This window comes from Xylona heveae, assembly GCF_001619985.1.
Source record: "Xylona heveae TC161 unplaced genomic scaffold L228scaffold_16, whole genome shotgun sequence".
Classification (NCBI taxonomy): domain Eukaryota; kingdom Fungi; phylum Ascomycota; class Xylonomycetes; order Xylonales; family Xylonaceae; genus Xylona; species Xylona heveae.
In genome coordinates, this window is record NW_017264208.1 from 99,851 (window position 1) to 113,440 (window position 13,590).

The 13,590-nt window shown below is 48.1% G+C and overlaps 7 protein-coding genes across 7 annotated transcripts; 4 read left to right on the top strand and 3 right to left on the bottom strand.

The window, feature by feature from the left end:
- Positions 1-658: 658 nt before the first annotated feature.
- On the top strand, positions 659-1,366 carry L228DRAFT_271739 (hypothetical protein; the record flags this gene model as incomplete). The annotated part of the gene is made up of 2 exons (XM_018335566.1): positions 659-766; positions 827-1,366. 2 exons carry the CDS (start codon positions 659-661, stop codon positions 1,364-1,366), a joined length of 648 nt encoding a protein of 215 aa, XP_018184394.1.
- A 1,502-nt stretch (positions 1,367-2,868) lies between these two features.
- L228DRAFT_251694 (hypothetical protein) lies at positions 2,869-4,455 on the bottom strand. Its single transcript, XM_018333614.1, has 3 exons — positions 4,436-4,455; positions 3,743-4,383; positions 2,869-3,646 (listed from the first exon to the last, which is right to left on the bottom strand). The coding sequence occupies exons 2-3, from the start codon at positions 4,322-4,324 to the stop codon at positions 2,966-2,968; spliced, it is 1,263 nt and encodes a 420-aa protein (XP_018184395.1). The 5' UTR covers positions 4,325-4,383; positions 4,436-4,455; the 3' UTR covers positions 2,869-2,965.
- A 419-nt stretch (positions 4,456-4,874) lies between these two features.
- L228DRAFT_264222 (hypothetical protein) lies at positions 4,875-6,605 on the top strand. The gene is made up of 2 exons (XM_018334554.1): positions 4,875-5,341; positions 5,471-6,605. The coding sequence occupies exons 1-2, from the start codon at positions 5,176-5,178 to the stop codon at positions 6,178-6,180; spliced, it is 876 nt and encodes a 291-aa protein (XP_018184396.1). The 5' UTR covers positions 4,875-5,175; the 3' UTR covers positions 6,181-6,605.
- Positions 6,606-6,740: 135 nt separating this feature from the next.
- On the bottom strand, positions 6,741-8,115 carry L228DRAFT_254605 (stomatin family protein; the record flags this gene model as incomplete). The annotated part of the gene is made up of 2 exons (XM_018333840.1): positions 6,741-7,572; positions 7,631-8,115. The coding sequence occupies 2 exons, from the start codon at positions 8,113-8,115 to the stop codon at positions 6,741-6,743; spliced, it is 1,317 nt and encodes a 438-aa protein (XP_018184397.1).
- A 208-nt stretch (positions 8,116-8,323) lies between these two features.
- On the top strand, positions 8,324-9,681 carry L228DRAFT_54333 (hypothetical protein). The gene is made up of 2 exons (XM_018336692.1): positions 8,324-8,618; positions 8,682-9,681. Exons 1-2 carry the CDS (start codon positions 8,595-8,597, stop codon positions 9,582-9,584), a joined length of 927 nt encoding a protein of 308 aa, XP_018184398.1. The 5' UTR covers positions 8,324-8,594; the 3' UTR covers positions 9,585-9,681.
- L228DRAFT_257337 (alpha/beta-hydrolase) lies at positions 9,478-11,512 on the bottom strand. Its single transcript, XM_018333974.1, has 4 exons — positions 10,787-11,512; positions 10,359-10,719; positions 9,827-10,299; positions 9,478-9,760 (listed from the first exon to the last, which is right to left on the bottom strand). Exons 1-4 carry the CDS (start codon positions 11,357-11,359, stop codon positions 9,689-9,691), a joined length of 1,479 nt encoding a protein of 492 aa, XP_018184399.1. The 5' UTR covers positions 11,360-11,512; the 3' UTR covers positions 9,478-9,688.
- A 237-nt stretch (positions 11,513-11,749) lies between these two features.
- L228DRAFT_251701 (GroES-like protein) lies at positions 11,750-13,573 on the top strand. Its single transcript, XM_018333615.1, has 2 exons — positions 11,750-12,437; positions 12,519-13,573. The coding sequence occupies exons 1-2, from the start codon at positions 12,104-12,106 to the stop codon at positions 13,262-13,264; spliced, it is 1,080 nt and encodes a 359-aa protein (XP_018184400.1). The 5' UTR covers positions 11,750-12,103; the 3' UTR covers positions 13,265-13,573.
- The last annotated feature ends 17 nt before the right edge of the window (positions 13,574-13,590 follow it).

Consider the following 13,590-nt stretch of genomic DNA (forward strand, 5'->3'; position numbering starts at 1 on the left):
TATGCTCAGTTTAGGGCTGCTGCCTAATTTCTATTAGAAAGTACAATGACTGGGATTGCGATTGGTTGCAATTAGATACAATGTTCTACTATCAACATTGAGAAAAATACTTTGAAACGTTACTATATTGTAGTCCCAGAGAGACATGCTTTGCAGATCAAGCAATATATATGTGAGCTGGGTCACATTTTCATTTCATGTGAATATAAAATCAGTTACACATGATAGATCCTTCTGCCACGTGAATGAGCCTTGTGATGATCCATCCGTTTGGCACTTTGTATTTTGTCCTTTCTTGCGAGGGTCCGGCCCTCTTGTAGAGTTCCATCTCGGCATAGAAGAGAGAGGCATTCAATCGGACAGTTGTTTGCTAGGTATTTCCGAGAAAGAAGTTATGTCAAGTAGAGTTAAAAAAAAAGACTATTTAGAAAAAAAATCGATGGCGTAAATTCAAATTATGAGCATTATTGTTTATGGCTGTACAGTACCAACTTGATAGGTGGAGATGGAAATCTTATAGCGCGGCCCGGGCGGGTGCGCTAACTGAAACCCTTTATTTTCGCTTAGATAACTCTAAGTACTACATAATCACTACATCCATTAATATGACCACTTTGCGGAGATCCAAGCCTCTCTTCTCACGTCACCCACAGAAATCATGGACATCAAACTGTCAGAGGTGCTCTTCGTGGAGGAACTTAAGAAGTCTGACTCGGGTTGTATCTTCCGAGTGCGTTGGCGTGGCATGGACTGCGTGATGAAAGTGGTACGCAACCTTGACGGCCTTCTTGACACTGGTCTCTAACGATGCACTGTATCCGTTTAGTTTCACACTGTTGTCCTCTCTTTCGTCCCGCCAGGTCGCGAAGTCGACAATTTCAAATGTGAAAGCCGGGCCTATTCTCGACTCAAGGCGAAAGGATTATGTGATCGCGGAGACATCCCTGACTTTTACGGCACGATAGAACAGATAGACCCTATGGAATGGCAACCACACTTGAAGAGATTTCTCAACGACCGTTTGCGCCCCAATGCTGTCTTGATCGAATACATACCAAATATGCGGCGAATAGATCTATCTAATTTCACAGAGGAGAGGGCCCGCAAACTGCGTCAAATCCTCACTGAGATCCATGAGGCCGGTGTCTTCCATGGTGATCTGTATCCGCGAAATATGATGGTTCAAGAAGTTGATCATTGCGCAGGAAGAGCCCTGTGGATTGATTTCGACTGTGCTCAGACGTTAGAAGTCGGTTCGCTTACGCCACGTCAGCAGCAGTGGCTGGAGGAAGAAGACGAGTTGATGGATGAATTTGTCGATGGTCTAGTAGGGCTGACTCTCCGGTTTGAACTGGGTTACTGCTGACTTTAGTAGGCAAAAGATTACAGGGAGGGCAAAATCTTTCACACATGGATCTACTATTATCAGTACGTCCCATATTTGCAAAGACCCTATTAGCAAAGTGATGGTAGTATTGACTACTGCGATTTTTAGGGCTATATATCCATTTTCTTGACCACCAGTACCTTTATGCTCAATGAAGATACATAAAAGTGAAACCGGAAGGCCTGACAAAAGGGCTTTGTCACTTGAGGCAACGAGTTTACGGGCTATGAACAGGTTTCATTGGAATCCCCGCCGCCACGAACGGTTTCTTTCCTTTTCTATTCCGAGCGACGTTGTCTTCCACATGAAGCGAGCAACGTTTCTGCCTGAGTTTCTTATTTTAATCCAGCGCATTGGCGTCATTTTCTTTCCTCAGGGACGTGGATCACATCGCGTCGACTGTGCCCATCTATAGCCTCAGGAATCCCGAAAGTACTACATCTACTCAGACAGAGAGCCAGCCTATTTTCGAGGGTCTTGCTATTTTTATTCCATAAACAACGGCTTTTTCTTCATGGAGATCGGAAAATTTATTTGGTATGCTCAAACACTGTCAAAATGTCTTGACTAGACGCGACTAATACCCGTCCATTAAATTTAAAAGAACACGAATCACTCATATCTTCCAGACGTCATACAACCATATCGTTCTTCCTTGGGGATAGTATTCGTCCGTCAGAAGGCCACCTTTAGAGAGACAAGACAAAAGGGCAAGGCCGATAGGAAAAGATATGAATGTGATTCTTCGCTACCGAGGCAAATTACTCCTCTATTCTTAGATGATGTACCAAGTAATTCAGATTGTCAAACCCAAGGCTTTTCTAAAAAAAAATGCAATAATACTTTAATAGATCAATGACGGTGGGAGGTTTGGTTCAAGATATGCCGTGTCCGAGGTGGATACATGAATGAGATCAGCTAGATTTCCCTGCTGAAAATTCAACAATGATATGATTCAACGGCCGACCGTTTGTAATCAGATAGTAGAAATTACTAATGACCGAGCTTTAATTCCCCCATAGGAGACGCAATTTGCCAATTTGTATATTTCCACCTCCACCTGTTCCCACGAGAGTTTGGTAGTTGGATCGTATCATAGAGGATGGCACTCGGTATAAATATAAAGTGGCCTTTGTACAAAAATGCCTGCAGCCTGCAGTAGCTACTTGTGGTATCCGTCCTTGATTTGATAGCTCTTGGGCCTTGGCTCATTTAGACACTGTCACGCTGCTAAATTTCTTGTTGAGACTGGAGTTCTACTGGTAACTAGACCGTGCTATTTTACTATACTTCTCTTGTGTTTGTGTAATGCTTAAATTCATCAGTGACATCCCAGTCCCTTTATGAATGGACTTTTCTGGTACGGCATGACGCCATTTTGTTTCTCATACATATATGGCAAGGTAGAAGTATTATATTATTATTAGAATCAATAGCTTTTGTAGCATGGTAACAAACAAGGGTAAAACTTATTATTATATGTTTTGGAGTCTCAATATCACCCCAGATTTCGCAAGTGCAAATGTCAGGAACGGAAACTTTCTGCTATATTTTTTTACTTTCCGTTTCAAGAGCACTCTATAAAAACTCGTAGCGGGTAGTATCATACTCACCAGACCCCAGCCACTCGTACCACTTCCTTAAGCAGCAGTCTTTGGAGCCCCATAGTTCGATAATGCACTTAGTGATTAGATTCTGCCAGGGAATCTTCATATCAAGCGCCTTAGCCATCATATCACAGCGGACCAGGATCTGCCAGCAATATTTAAGATACAGGGCTAGTTCTTCGCTGTTGGAAGGGTGGAACGGATCGTGTGGCACTTTGAGGGTCCCTTTTGGCACGTATTCGGCAAATCTCATTATCTCTATTGACAGCTCGACAGGGAGTCCTTTACGACACAGCATCCAGCGCACAAGACAGACGTCAGATAAGTTCGGCTGGTGCTCGGTCGAGCCCATTAAGGCGAGAAACTTATCGAACGGAAATTTTCCGCAGCGATGATTTTCATCCACAGAAGCCAACCTGTGGTTGATGGCACCGAAGAACTGTTGATGTGGATACATCACAACATCTGAGGTGATGCCAACCTCCGTGCACATCATGAGCGTATGTTGGTAGAATTTGGTATGGCGATAATCGGTCTCTTCGGTTTTACCAGACGCCACATCCCACATCTCCGGGAAGCAATATGTCACATTCAAACACATGTAGGCAGCCAGTGCCTTCTCGCAGAGTTGGTCCCATCCGAGATCAGGATCCTGTTGGTAGTCAGAATGAATTTAAAAAGTGCGTCTGATCAATTGGTCAGTGGTGGTGGGGGGGGAGGGCGCCAAAGTGTCTTGTCAATGACTTACCATGCACATGCATTCTCCATCGTGCCACCAATCTTTAAGGCTCACGCGGGGATGGGCACTCGCGCGTAAGATAGGGTCCATTTCACCGTGCAAAATCAAGGTCTTGACAAGTTCAAGGTTGAAGAAACCAGCCTTGTTAACTTCAAAAAACTTATAGCAGTCGTTCATGACCCTTGCCCGGAAAAACGCGGACACTCTTCTCTCCTCGTACGGGAGAGCAGGGCATTGACACTCTCCATCCTCATGAGGTCGGCAAGCATTCCCGCCGCAACAGTAGTCCGACTCACGCTCGCTGCGCCATCGGCGGACAGTTGGAATAATCTTCTTGACAATATCTTCATCAAGTATAACGTCCGTAGCGCTTGGCTCATCATATTTTTCGGGGTATTTTCTGCGCTCGCATGCTGAATGCTCGGCAATATTCTTCGCAAAAGCGTTGGCGAAGTATGTTAATTCCTTGCCCTGATTGGGTCTCAATCTGGGGCGAAGATTCGTGGCGCCGCAATTACAAGAACCAGCCGGGGCCCATTTCAGATTCGAAGACAAGAGAGTCCATGGGATGTTGTGTGCCTGATGGGCCATGGGTACGGGGGAGGCCAATGTGCCACAAATCACAATTACTTTGGCTTCAAGAAGGCCGTCTGCGATGGATGTTAGCCTGCTCAAAAGCCTCTTTCATATCAGATTACATACCTATTATTTGTTTTCTTGCGTAATAGATATGGGTAAAGTTCGAATTGTCCCTGAAATTTGTTTATATATTCTGATGATATTATTTCAAGTGAGTCATTGCACAGCGGCTCAGCCGCACAGCCCCAGTCATCAACATTTACCCATTTTGGGGGATCTGTTCATCATTGTGCCTCTATACCGCATACTACCTTTTTTTTTTTTAGAAATTTATATTCATTATACATCTCTTTTTCGGATGATTGAGCTTGCTTCTTCTCTTTTTTTGTATCCGCTCAGTTATATTTATATTAATATAAGGATATTTCTAATATCTGACACTATTAGTAAATAATTTCCAAGTCTAAATAGACAGAGATAGTGTAATTCATTTCCCATAGCGCTTACCCTGAAAGCAACGACACTCCTTTATGTCTCTTATTGATTCTTCAATATCAGATATAATCTTATGGTTATTGATCTTTCTTTGTCGAGCTATATCACCTGGCGGTCAAAATGACTGGTGGATGTTGTCGCTCTACGGAGTAGTACCGCAGGTGGATATTATCATCGGCGTAACTAGAATTTAGCTCCGACTTCCCACTACGCAATGAAACCACCGAGAAACCATAACACGCTCCACCAAGCTACAACACATCAGCCCCGCGTCTTTGCAACGTCACAAAAAATCTCCAATTGAGATACCTCTCGCTGTCTTACGAAACATAAAATACACGAACCCGCAGGTCGCATCATAACGCAGTATGTCCTCCGGCTTCGTGTCCGGCGGGACCAACGAGCAGCCGATTGAGCGTGACGACGCCTGGCTCGAGGCACAGCAGCAGATCGAAGAGACACGGCGGCGAAAAGAGGAAGAAGGGAAGCAAGATGGCGGAAAGAGCTTATTCGAAACCCTACAGGCCAATAAAGGTAAATATTCTGCCATCCTCTCAGACAATCACAGAATTTGCCCATTTCAAAGTCCAATCAAATCCATTAAATATACCTTCATTCTCCCGGCAAGAACTAACGTACCAGCTCCATCTTGATCCGATATAGCCGCCAAGCAAGACGCCTTTGAAGAATCCATCAAGCTCAAGCACCAATTCCGCTCACTAGACGAAGATGAAGTCGAATTCCTCGACTCGGTGCTCGAATCGACCCGCGCCCAAGAAGCTGCATTGAAGAAGGAAACGTCTGAACAGCTCGACTATTTTCGAAAACAGCAAGAACAAGCTGACAAAGCTCTCCTCGCGGCTGAAGGAGAGCAGGATGCGCAGACCGGTGCAGGAAGCGGTAGTCCCACCGCCACGGCCGAAGAGGAGAATTGGGCGGTCAGTGGCAGGAAGCGCAAGAAGGGAAAGGACGGCCAAGGAGGGTTGAGAGGCGTGAAACTCTTGCGCAAATCCTCCTCTGCGTCGGGCGCGAACGAGAAGCAGAAGAATGCGGCGTCTCCTGGTTCTGATTCGCCGGATACAAAGGGGGTATCTTCTGCTGCGAAACCTGCGCAACAGGGAGGAGAAAAGCCTACTGCTACAGAAAAGGACGAAAAGGACGAACAGCACAAGGCGAACGCAAAGAAGGAGTTGAATGGGACTACACCGCCTGTTTCCTCGGCAGATGCGAAGGCGAATGGGACAGTCCCGTCTCAGGATAAACAGAATTCACCGTCAAAGCCGGTATCTGGCCCGACCAAGGCTCCAGCACCTGCGACTAGTGGTTCTTCGTTAGGGCTACAGCTCGGAGCATATGATTCTGATGAAGATTGAATTGTTATCTGGATTGTACCGGCATGGATTATGTGGAGTTTGGCGCATGCAATTCTGCTCTTGAGTTTCGGGGTTATTCTTGTACCAGCATTGACATGCCAATGGCTATTTGACTTGTCCAGGTTTGATGGTTTGATGCATGGCGCAGATACTATGGCTACTATGGTTTTGGACTGGGTTAAAAGCACTTTTTTTGCGACATTGTGCTGTGAAATTTCTTTTTGTTTTTCGTTTCGGGCAAGACAGGTCGAGATTTCGAATCTTTCTGCACCTGCAGTATGAACACAGCTCAACATATTTGATACTGTACAAAGGCCTGCTATTGAACAACTAGCATTGAATCTCCTTGCTGATTGTACGTAGTTGTACGTAAGTGGAGATGTAGAAGAACAAGAAAAGAAAAGAAAAAAAAAAATGAACCGCTTAATATATACATTTCATAAACCTACAAAACCACTTATGAATACAAGAGATGATCGAATAAGCAGCCAAGAAAAAGGAAGAAAAGAAGAAAATAATCAAATGTTCAATCTCTCATTGAATTGCAAGATCAAGTTTTTTCAATGCTTTTGTCTCGTCTGGTCAAATCCCTCGAGCATCGTTCGTGTCATTTCACTCTTCTTCGCCTCGGAGCTTTCTCCGCCCTCGGGGATATCTTTCCATTCGCCCTCTCCGTACTTTTGCACTTCGTCTTCGAGACGACTTGGATCCTGGCCGGCGTGAGACGACGGCACGTTCAAGAGCTTGGCGGCCATGGCCTTGCTCTGGCTATCGCTCACCTTGCCGTACACTGCCATGGCGCTGGCAATCATGGATCCAATATCGCCGACGTTTCCGGGCACAACGACCGAGGTGCCCTCCTTGGCCAGTTTGGCAAAGGCATCGACGTACTTCTCCGCAACGCTGAGGCTGACGGCGCCCTGGGCAGACTCCTTGCCCTCGGCAATGCTGCGAGCAACTGCATCAATACCGGACGCAGTGGCGCGGGCCTTGAGGAGAATAGCCTCGGCCTCACCGCTTGCCATGTTGATCTGTTCTGCCTTGATGGCCTCGGATGCAAGGATCACGCTCTGTTTCCGTCCCTCGGCGATGTTGATTGCGCTCTGACGCTGTCCTTCAGAGTCAAGAATCTCGGCACGTTTGCTCCGCTCGGCGGTCACTTGTCTGTGCATTGCCGCCACGACGCCCTCGGGGGCGTGGATGTCTCGGATCTCGTAACGCAGGCAGACGACGCCCCAGTCTTGAGCGGCCTCATTGATCGCCTGGGTGATGTTCGTGTTGAGTGCCGCGCGCTCTTTCAGGACGTGGTCGAGCGTAAGTTGGCCGATTTCTGAACGCATCGTTGTTTGAGCAAGCTGAGAGATGGCGTACTCTGCGTCTTCGACACCGTAGCTATAATCGTCTTAGCATTCAATTGAAGGGGCTGAGAAGGGTATAACTGCAGGCATACCTTGCCTTGTAAGCATCAACGACCCGCGTGTAAAGCACACCATCCAATTCAAGTGTCACATTGTCCGCGGTGATGGCGCTCTGGCTGGGGATTTCAATCGCAGCTTCTTTGAGACTCTTGACGTAGGCAATTTTGTCGATGAACGGAATCAGAATGGCCAACCCGGGATCCAATATCCGGTTGAATTTCCCCATTCGCTCCACGATCCATGCTGTCTGTTGCGGCACAAAGCGGATGACGGTATTGGCGGGGAGTGACGGGCGCTGAAAGTACGATGTCGGAGCCGACGAGGAACCTACGCCAAGCAGGCCGCCTCCGGGGAATGACCGCTGAGGGGTAGTGGAGAGTTGTCGACGGTTGAAGCCATTGAGGGAGGTGGATGTGATTGCTGGTCTAGCAAGGCGTAGAGAAGCTGGGGTAGCTGAGCTCAACGGGATCAATGAAGAGGAGGATGACGCCGCTGCCGGGACTCGGCGCAGCGACATGCTCGTGTTTGCGACGACCTTCCCTACGGGCGCCATGATGGGATTGAGAGGTAGGCGCACCTCCGGATGTCTAGGGAAGGGAGGAGGAGGAATTTGGTTGAGGAAATTTGTTGTTTCGTGGAGTTGGGGTTCAGTTCAGTAAGGCATTTGGAGATCCTTGCAACCAGTTGCACGCAGCTCGGATATATGTCAGTCCCTCTCTGAACCTCTCTGATGTACTACAGAGTTACCGCCTACCCGAATTGTTTCCAGGAAAGGCTCTTCTCGGCCCCATAACATCATAGCGAATCTTCTTAGCGCGTCTACCTGACAGCATTCACAAATCTCTAATCAACTCTGCTGATCTGCTCATCGACAATAGGAGGGTGCAATATTCATTCTTCCTATCTTCAAACGGTATTGAGATATTTGCCGTGATCTCTGCCTGTTTTGCCTCTTTCTTTTCCCTCTTTCTTTCCCCTCTTTACCGGTTCGGCAAGATGTCTGAATACTGGAAGTCAACTGTGAGTATACTTGCAAAATACAAGATTTAGTTATTAGACAGCTTGGATACTAATAAATCATAGCCTAGATATTGGTGTAAACACTGCAAGATTTACGTCCGTGACACTAAATTCGAACGGCAACAACATGATGCTACGGGGCGGCATCAAGGAAATTTGAACCGATTCTTGCGCGATCTTCACAAGAATAATGACAGAGCTGAGCGAGAAAAGCAACGCGCTAAAGATGAAGTGGAGAGATTGAACGGAATCGTCTCGGGCACCGGCGCGACGAAACCCAGCGGCTCTAAGCCAGAAACGATAGGCAGGCGTGTCCCTGGTCCAAGGCAGGCCACCGTCGAAGACAGAAAGCAGCAAATGGCGCAGCTTGCTGCGATGGGAGTCTCTGTGCCCGACGACTTTAGACGCGAAATGGCCATGGCAGGGGATTGGCAGGTCATGTCAGAGACGCCTGTAGCACGTTCGGCGAAAGAGGAAGACGGTGCAGAGAAGAAGTCAGACGTCAAAAATTTTGGCGTTCATAAAAGGAAGCGACCGGGAGAAGAAGACGTGGAGGATGAAGAAGAAGCAGGAACTACAACGATACGAAAGAAATGGGGCACAACGATTAAGACCTACCCAGGTGCTACGGAAGAAGACGACGATCTCGATGCCTTGCTCGAAAAGGGGAAACAAGCAAAGGCGGCAAAGGTCAATGCCGAGGAGGAAACAGGCGATTCAGAAATCAAAAAGGAACCTGTCGTTAAGCAGGACCCTGATTCACCTGCCGCTGAAGCTGAAGCCCCGGTTATATCAGATGTACCACGAATCAAAAAGGAAGAGTCGGATGCTGATTTGGGCATCTCGAACTCTGTAAGAGACGTTGGAGATGCCTCAGACCCACCGATCAAATCAGAAGATGGCGCTGCGCCTGGGGCAGGTGTAGTATTTAAGAAGCGTACCGCAAAGAAGATTCGACAAAAATGAGCTCTGAACGGATCACACGAGCCCTTCCCGATAGATTCGCCAATGATACATACTTCGCTCAGCCGAGATTGTACCAGGGGTCAAGTGCACTACATCCTGTTTACTCACCCAAATGGCGCTCCCGAGATCCACCGAACCATCATGTCAAGAGCTACATCAGGTCGATCTTGGGGAAGCTTTTCGAATATGACGGGTTAGTGTCCTGAAAGTTTCTCCCGTCTCTTAGAGCGAGGGATGCCTACCAAATGACCAGCTCCGTCCACAGTCACAAATGCAAAGCGCGATTCGATATCTGCACTGTCACTCATACGAACTTGGACTTCCTTTGCGGATCCAACTGTCTCTTTCTCGCCCGTCGCTGCAACCACCGAGGTCCACGGCCGAAGCGATTTGGATGTAAACTCCACCTGTCCTTTCCAGGAAAGTGCATGCGCCCAGCGGAGATTCCCAGCCGTGTTGCAGGCAAGGTCGAGATTGCCTTGGTAGGCGAGGAAGTGCACCTGGTTTGCGAGTAGAAAAGCGACCAGATCGGATTGAGACGTCATACCGTCCGAGGTCTTGTCGAACGCGTGAATGACAGAATCAGCGACGAATTTGTATTCCTTAATTTGCTTGGGAGGCGAAAGAGCGTCCCAGACAGCTGGGCTATTCAGATATTGCTCAATACGCGCTGCTTGAATGTAGCACATTTCGTCGATTTCGCAAGGGGCCGTGACTGTTTACCCACGCATGAGCAAAAGCTAACATCTTGACTTGCTTTGTTATTTGACTTACTGTCGAACCTGTTGCGACCGCCCTTGCCGGCTTCGTCGTCGTACCATCCAACAACACCCTCGTAGCAAACGGAGAGAGCAGCGTGGCAGACGGCAGGATCCGGATTTTTTACGCATATTTCGGCGACGTCCATGCATCGTGGCATGTTGGCTGCCATGATATCACACCTGGTCTTATTGAAAACGGGCTCCGAAACCCCGGGGTTGGTGGTGCAGAGTGTTTCCCAGTATCCGAATGCCGAGTCTTTCGGCGACATGAATCCGTTGCCCACCAGGCACGATTTCAGGCGTACCTGGGGCTCACTGGGATAGAGTTTGTTCTGCTGCACAATCTGAGCGCCAAGGTACGGGATGTATTTGCCCTGGAGATGTCAGTGCGGTGCGCATGGGGGTCGATTTGGTGGGATGGAGCGCCGCCGCCATTCTCACCGCATATGATTCGCCAGAAAGGTGGATGGATGCAGACAGCTTGTGGGGAAAGACTTCAGAGATAAATAGCTGTAGGAATCTGTGCATGTCGACCGCGGCCTCCTGAGAGTCACGTGGCAGCTCATGGCCTTCATCGATGTAAGAGAATCCGACATCAACGGGTTGGTCGACGAAGAGCAGCGACGAATTCCTGGACCAGGCCCACGGATTGTGATAAGTGCCATTCCCGTGCTCGTTGATCAGACAGGGACCAATCTCCTCGAACAAACCGATCATGCTGGAGTCGCCAGGCCCACCCGTCATCCACAGGGTCAGCGGGTCGCTGGCGGGGTCATTTTGGCTCTCAAAATACCAGAAGAACAAATGCTTGGGCCCTACATCGAGCCAGCCGGTGTATTGTGGAGAGCCAGCGGCGCAGATGGAATCGTTCTGCTGCCGGATCCGAATTGAATGGTTGGGCGAATGCTTGCTCTGAACCACGCGAAAACCATCTTCGGGGACAACAGACAGCAGTGGCGCCTGAGTGGCGGCGTAACTCAAGCCGAACAGCGCGATCCAGCAGAGAAGCAACATTGGGGGTGAGGGGCTATGGGTGTGAGAGGACGACAACAACAAAATATGCTTCGAGCGACGTTGAATATGTGTGTATGCAGGAAGTAAACAACTACATGCTGTGCTGTACGTGGGCAGCTACTCCATAGAGTTCAATCAATGTGATTCCTGACTAAAACACAACTGGCATATACAGTACATTGCCATCGCTTGACCTATCATCTAGGTAGTAATTGTTGTACTCGTAGCATATTGTGCCATTCTTTCTTCCGGGGTAAATAGGGATTCATTGGCTGTGGTTGGTTCATCCCCTGACACTTTTTTACGTGGATCCTGCTTTGTCAGCCGCTTGCAGTCTGGGGAACCAAAACGGCGGGACCCTGATGGGATGTTGATGTGGTGACGCCATAACAAAGAATGCCTTGACAACGGCAATAACTATGGGGAAGTTGTCAAGGAATTGGATACACATTTAGCCGTATCATTTTCTTCGCATCTCGGGCATTATTAGACAAGCTGCATACATTATCGCTCCTTCCTCATCGATGGTATTCTATAAATTGGGTGAAGTACACATAAGTTATGAGAGCATTCACAAAGTCATTCGTAACGGACTTCGGACTTAAGAGCATTCGTCGCCCTTTGAAAACCACATATACCCCCGCACTTCTCCCTGCTACTCTTCTACCAGTGTCTTGCACTGCTCATTGCCCATCTTTCCCTAATATTCGATATCTTCATACCACGTCTCTACGCTTTTCCAACATGAAGGAAGCTATCGTTCATCCTGGGCCTCGCAGCGAGCTCATAGAATCGCCTATCCCTAGACCCAACGCCGACCAGGTCTTGATCAAGGTTGTGGTGTCGGGCTGCAACCCCAAAGACTGGAAGGGAGCTCAGAATGAAAAGAAATCGGCCAACTCTGGTGACGATATTGCTGGGATCGTGGAAGCCGTAGGAGAGAACATTACCGAATTTAGGCCTGGCGATAGAGTTGCAGCTTTTCACCATATCGGAACTCCTGGAGGCAGTTTTGCTGAATATGCCATCAGCTGGGGTTATGCAACCTTTCATATTCCCAAAAAGACAAGTTTCGAAGGTACGTCTTGTAATGGGATCTTCATTCCATACGCATTCTGGCTTTCTCGGGCCAACCAGCTGATGAGTACTCATGCTACAGAAGCTGCTACGATCCCACTCGCAGCCATGACCGCTGCAGTTGCTCTCTATCAAGAATTACGACTTCCGCAGCCGTGGCAAGCTCCTACCGAGCCGCTTCCGCTGATTATATATGGCGGTTCTTCTGCGGTCGGGGCCTATGCCATTCAACTGGCCAAAGCGTCCAATATCCATCCGTTGATTGTCGTTGCAGGTAAAGGAGCTGATTTGGTGGAGAGTCTGATTGACAGAAGCAAAGGCGACACTGTCATCGATTATCGTGAAGGCTACGACGCAGTCGTTGCGGGTCTCAAAAACGCTCTCAAGCAGTCCGGACAAAACCGTGTACGATATGCCTTTGACCCGGTTAGCGACAAGGGCAGTTACCAGGCCATCTGCGAGGTTTTGGATCGTGAAACCGGCAAAATCACCTTTGTTCTCCCTGGAAAAACGTACGAGGAGGTGCCCAAGTCGATTAAATGGACCTTGACAAAGGTGCCTACCTCCTTCCTGGATGTCGCTCCAGATTCTCCCCAAGGCAAAGCGGGAATTAAAATCAGCAACAAGGACTTTGCCTTTCTCTTCTTGAGGTTCTTTGGACGAGGTTTGCAGGAGGGATGGCTCCGGCCGCACCCCTACGAGGTCGCCCCGAAAGGATTGGAGTCGGTTGGCGAGTGCCTCAAGAATCTGTACGAAGGAAAGCTGAGCGCGAAAAAGTATGTCTTTAGGATCAGCGATACTCCCGGTTTAGAGGACTCGGCGTGGTGATGCACTGCATAGTAGCGCCTGTTCTCATGGGTGTTTGAGCATCCACAAGGAATCTATTCCGCCAGTGAAGCTACTCCCGTTGCTCCAGACCGTACAATTATTGCTCTTAGCATTGAACTCTCTCTTGTCATGAAAAGAAAAGACGTATGATCAGGTGGACGTTGTTGCATCATTTATCTTCCGATAGGATGAAACTGCTAGCCCAAGTAACAAATAGCTAATGAAATTGACACGTTTAAAATCTTTGATTGTGCTTGCTTTGAGTTAATGGCTTCATAGAAATAAATAAGATTCTGGCATGTAGTAGAGATTCATTCAACTACCTA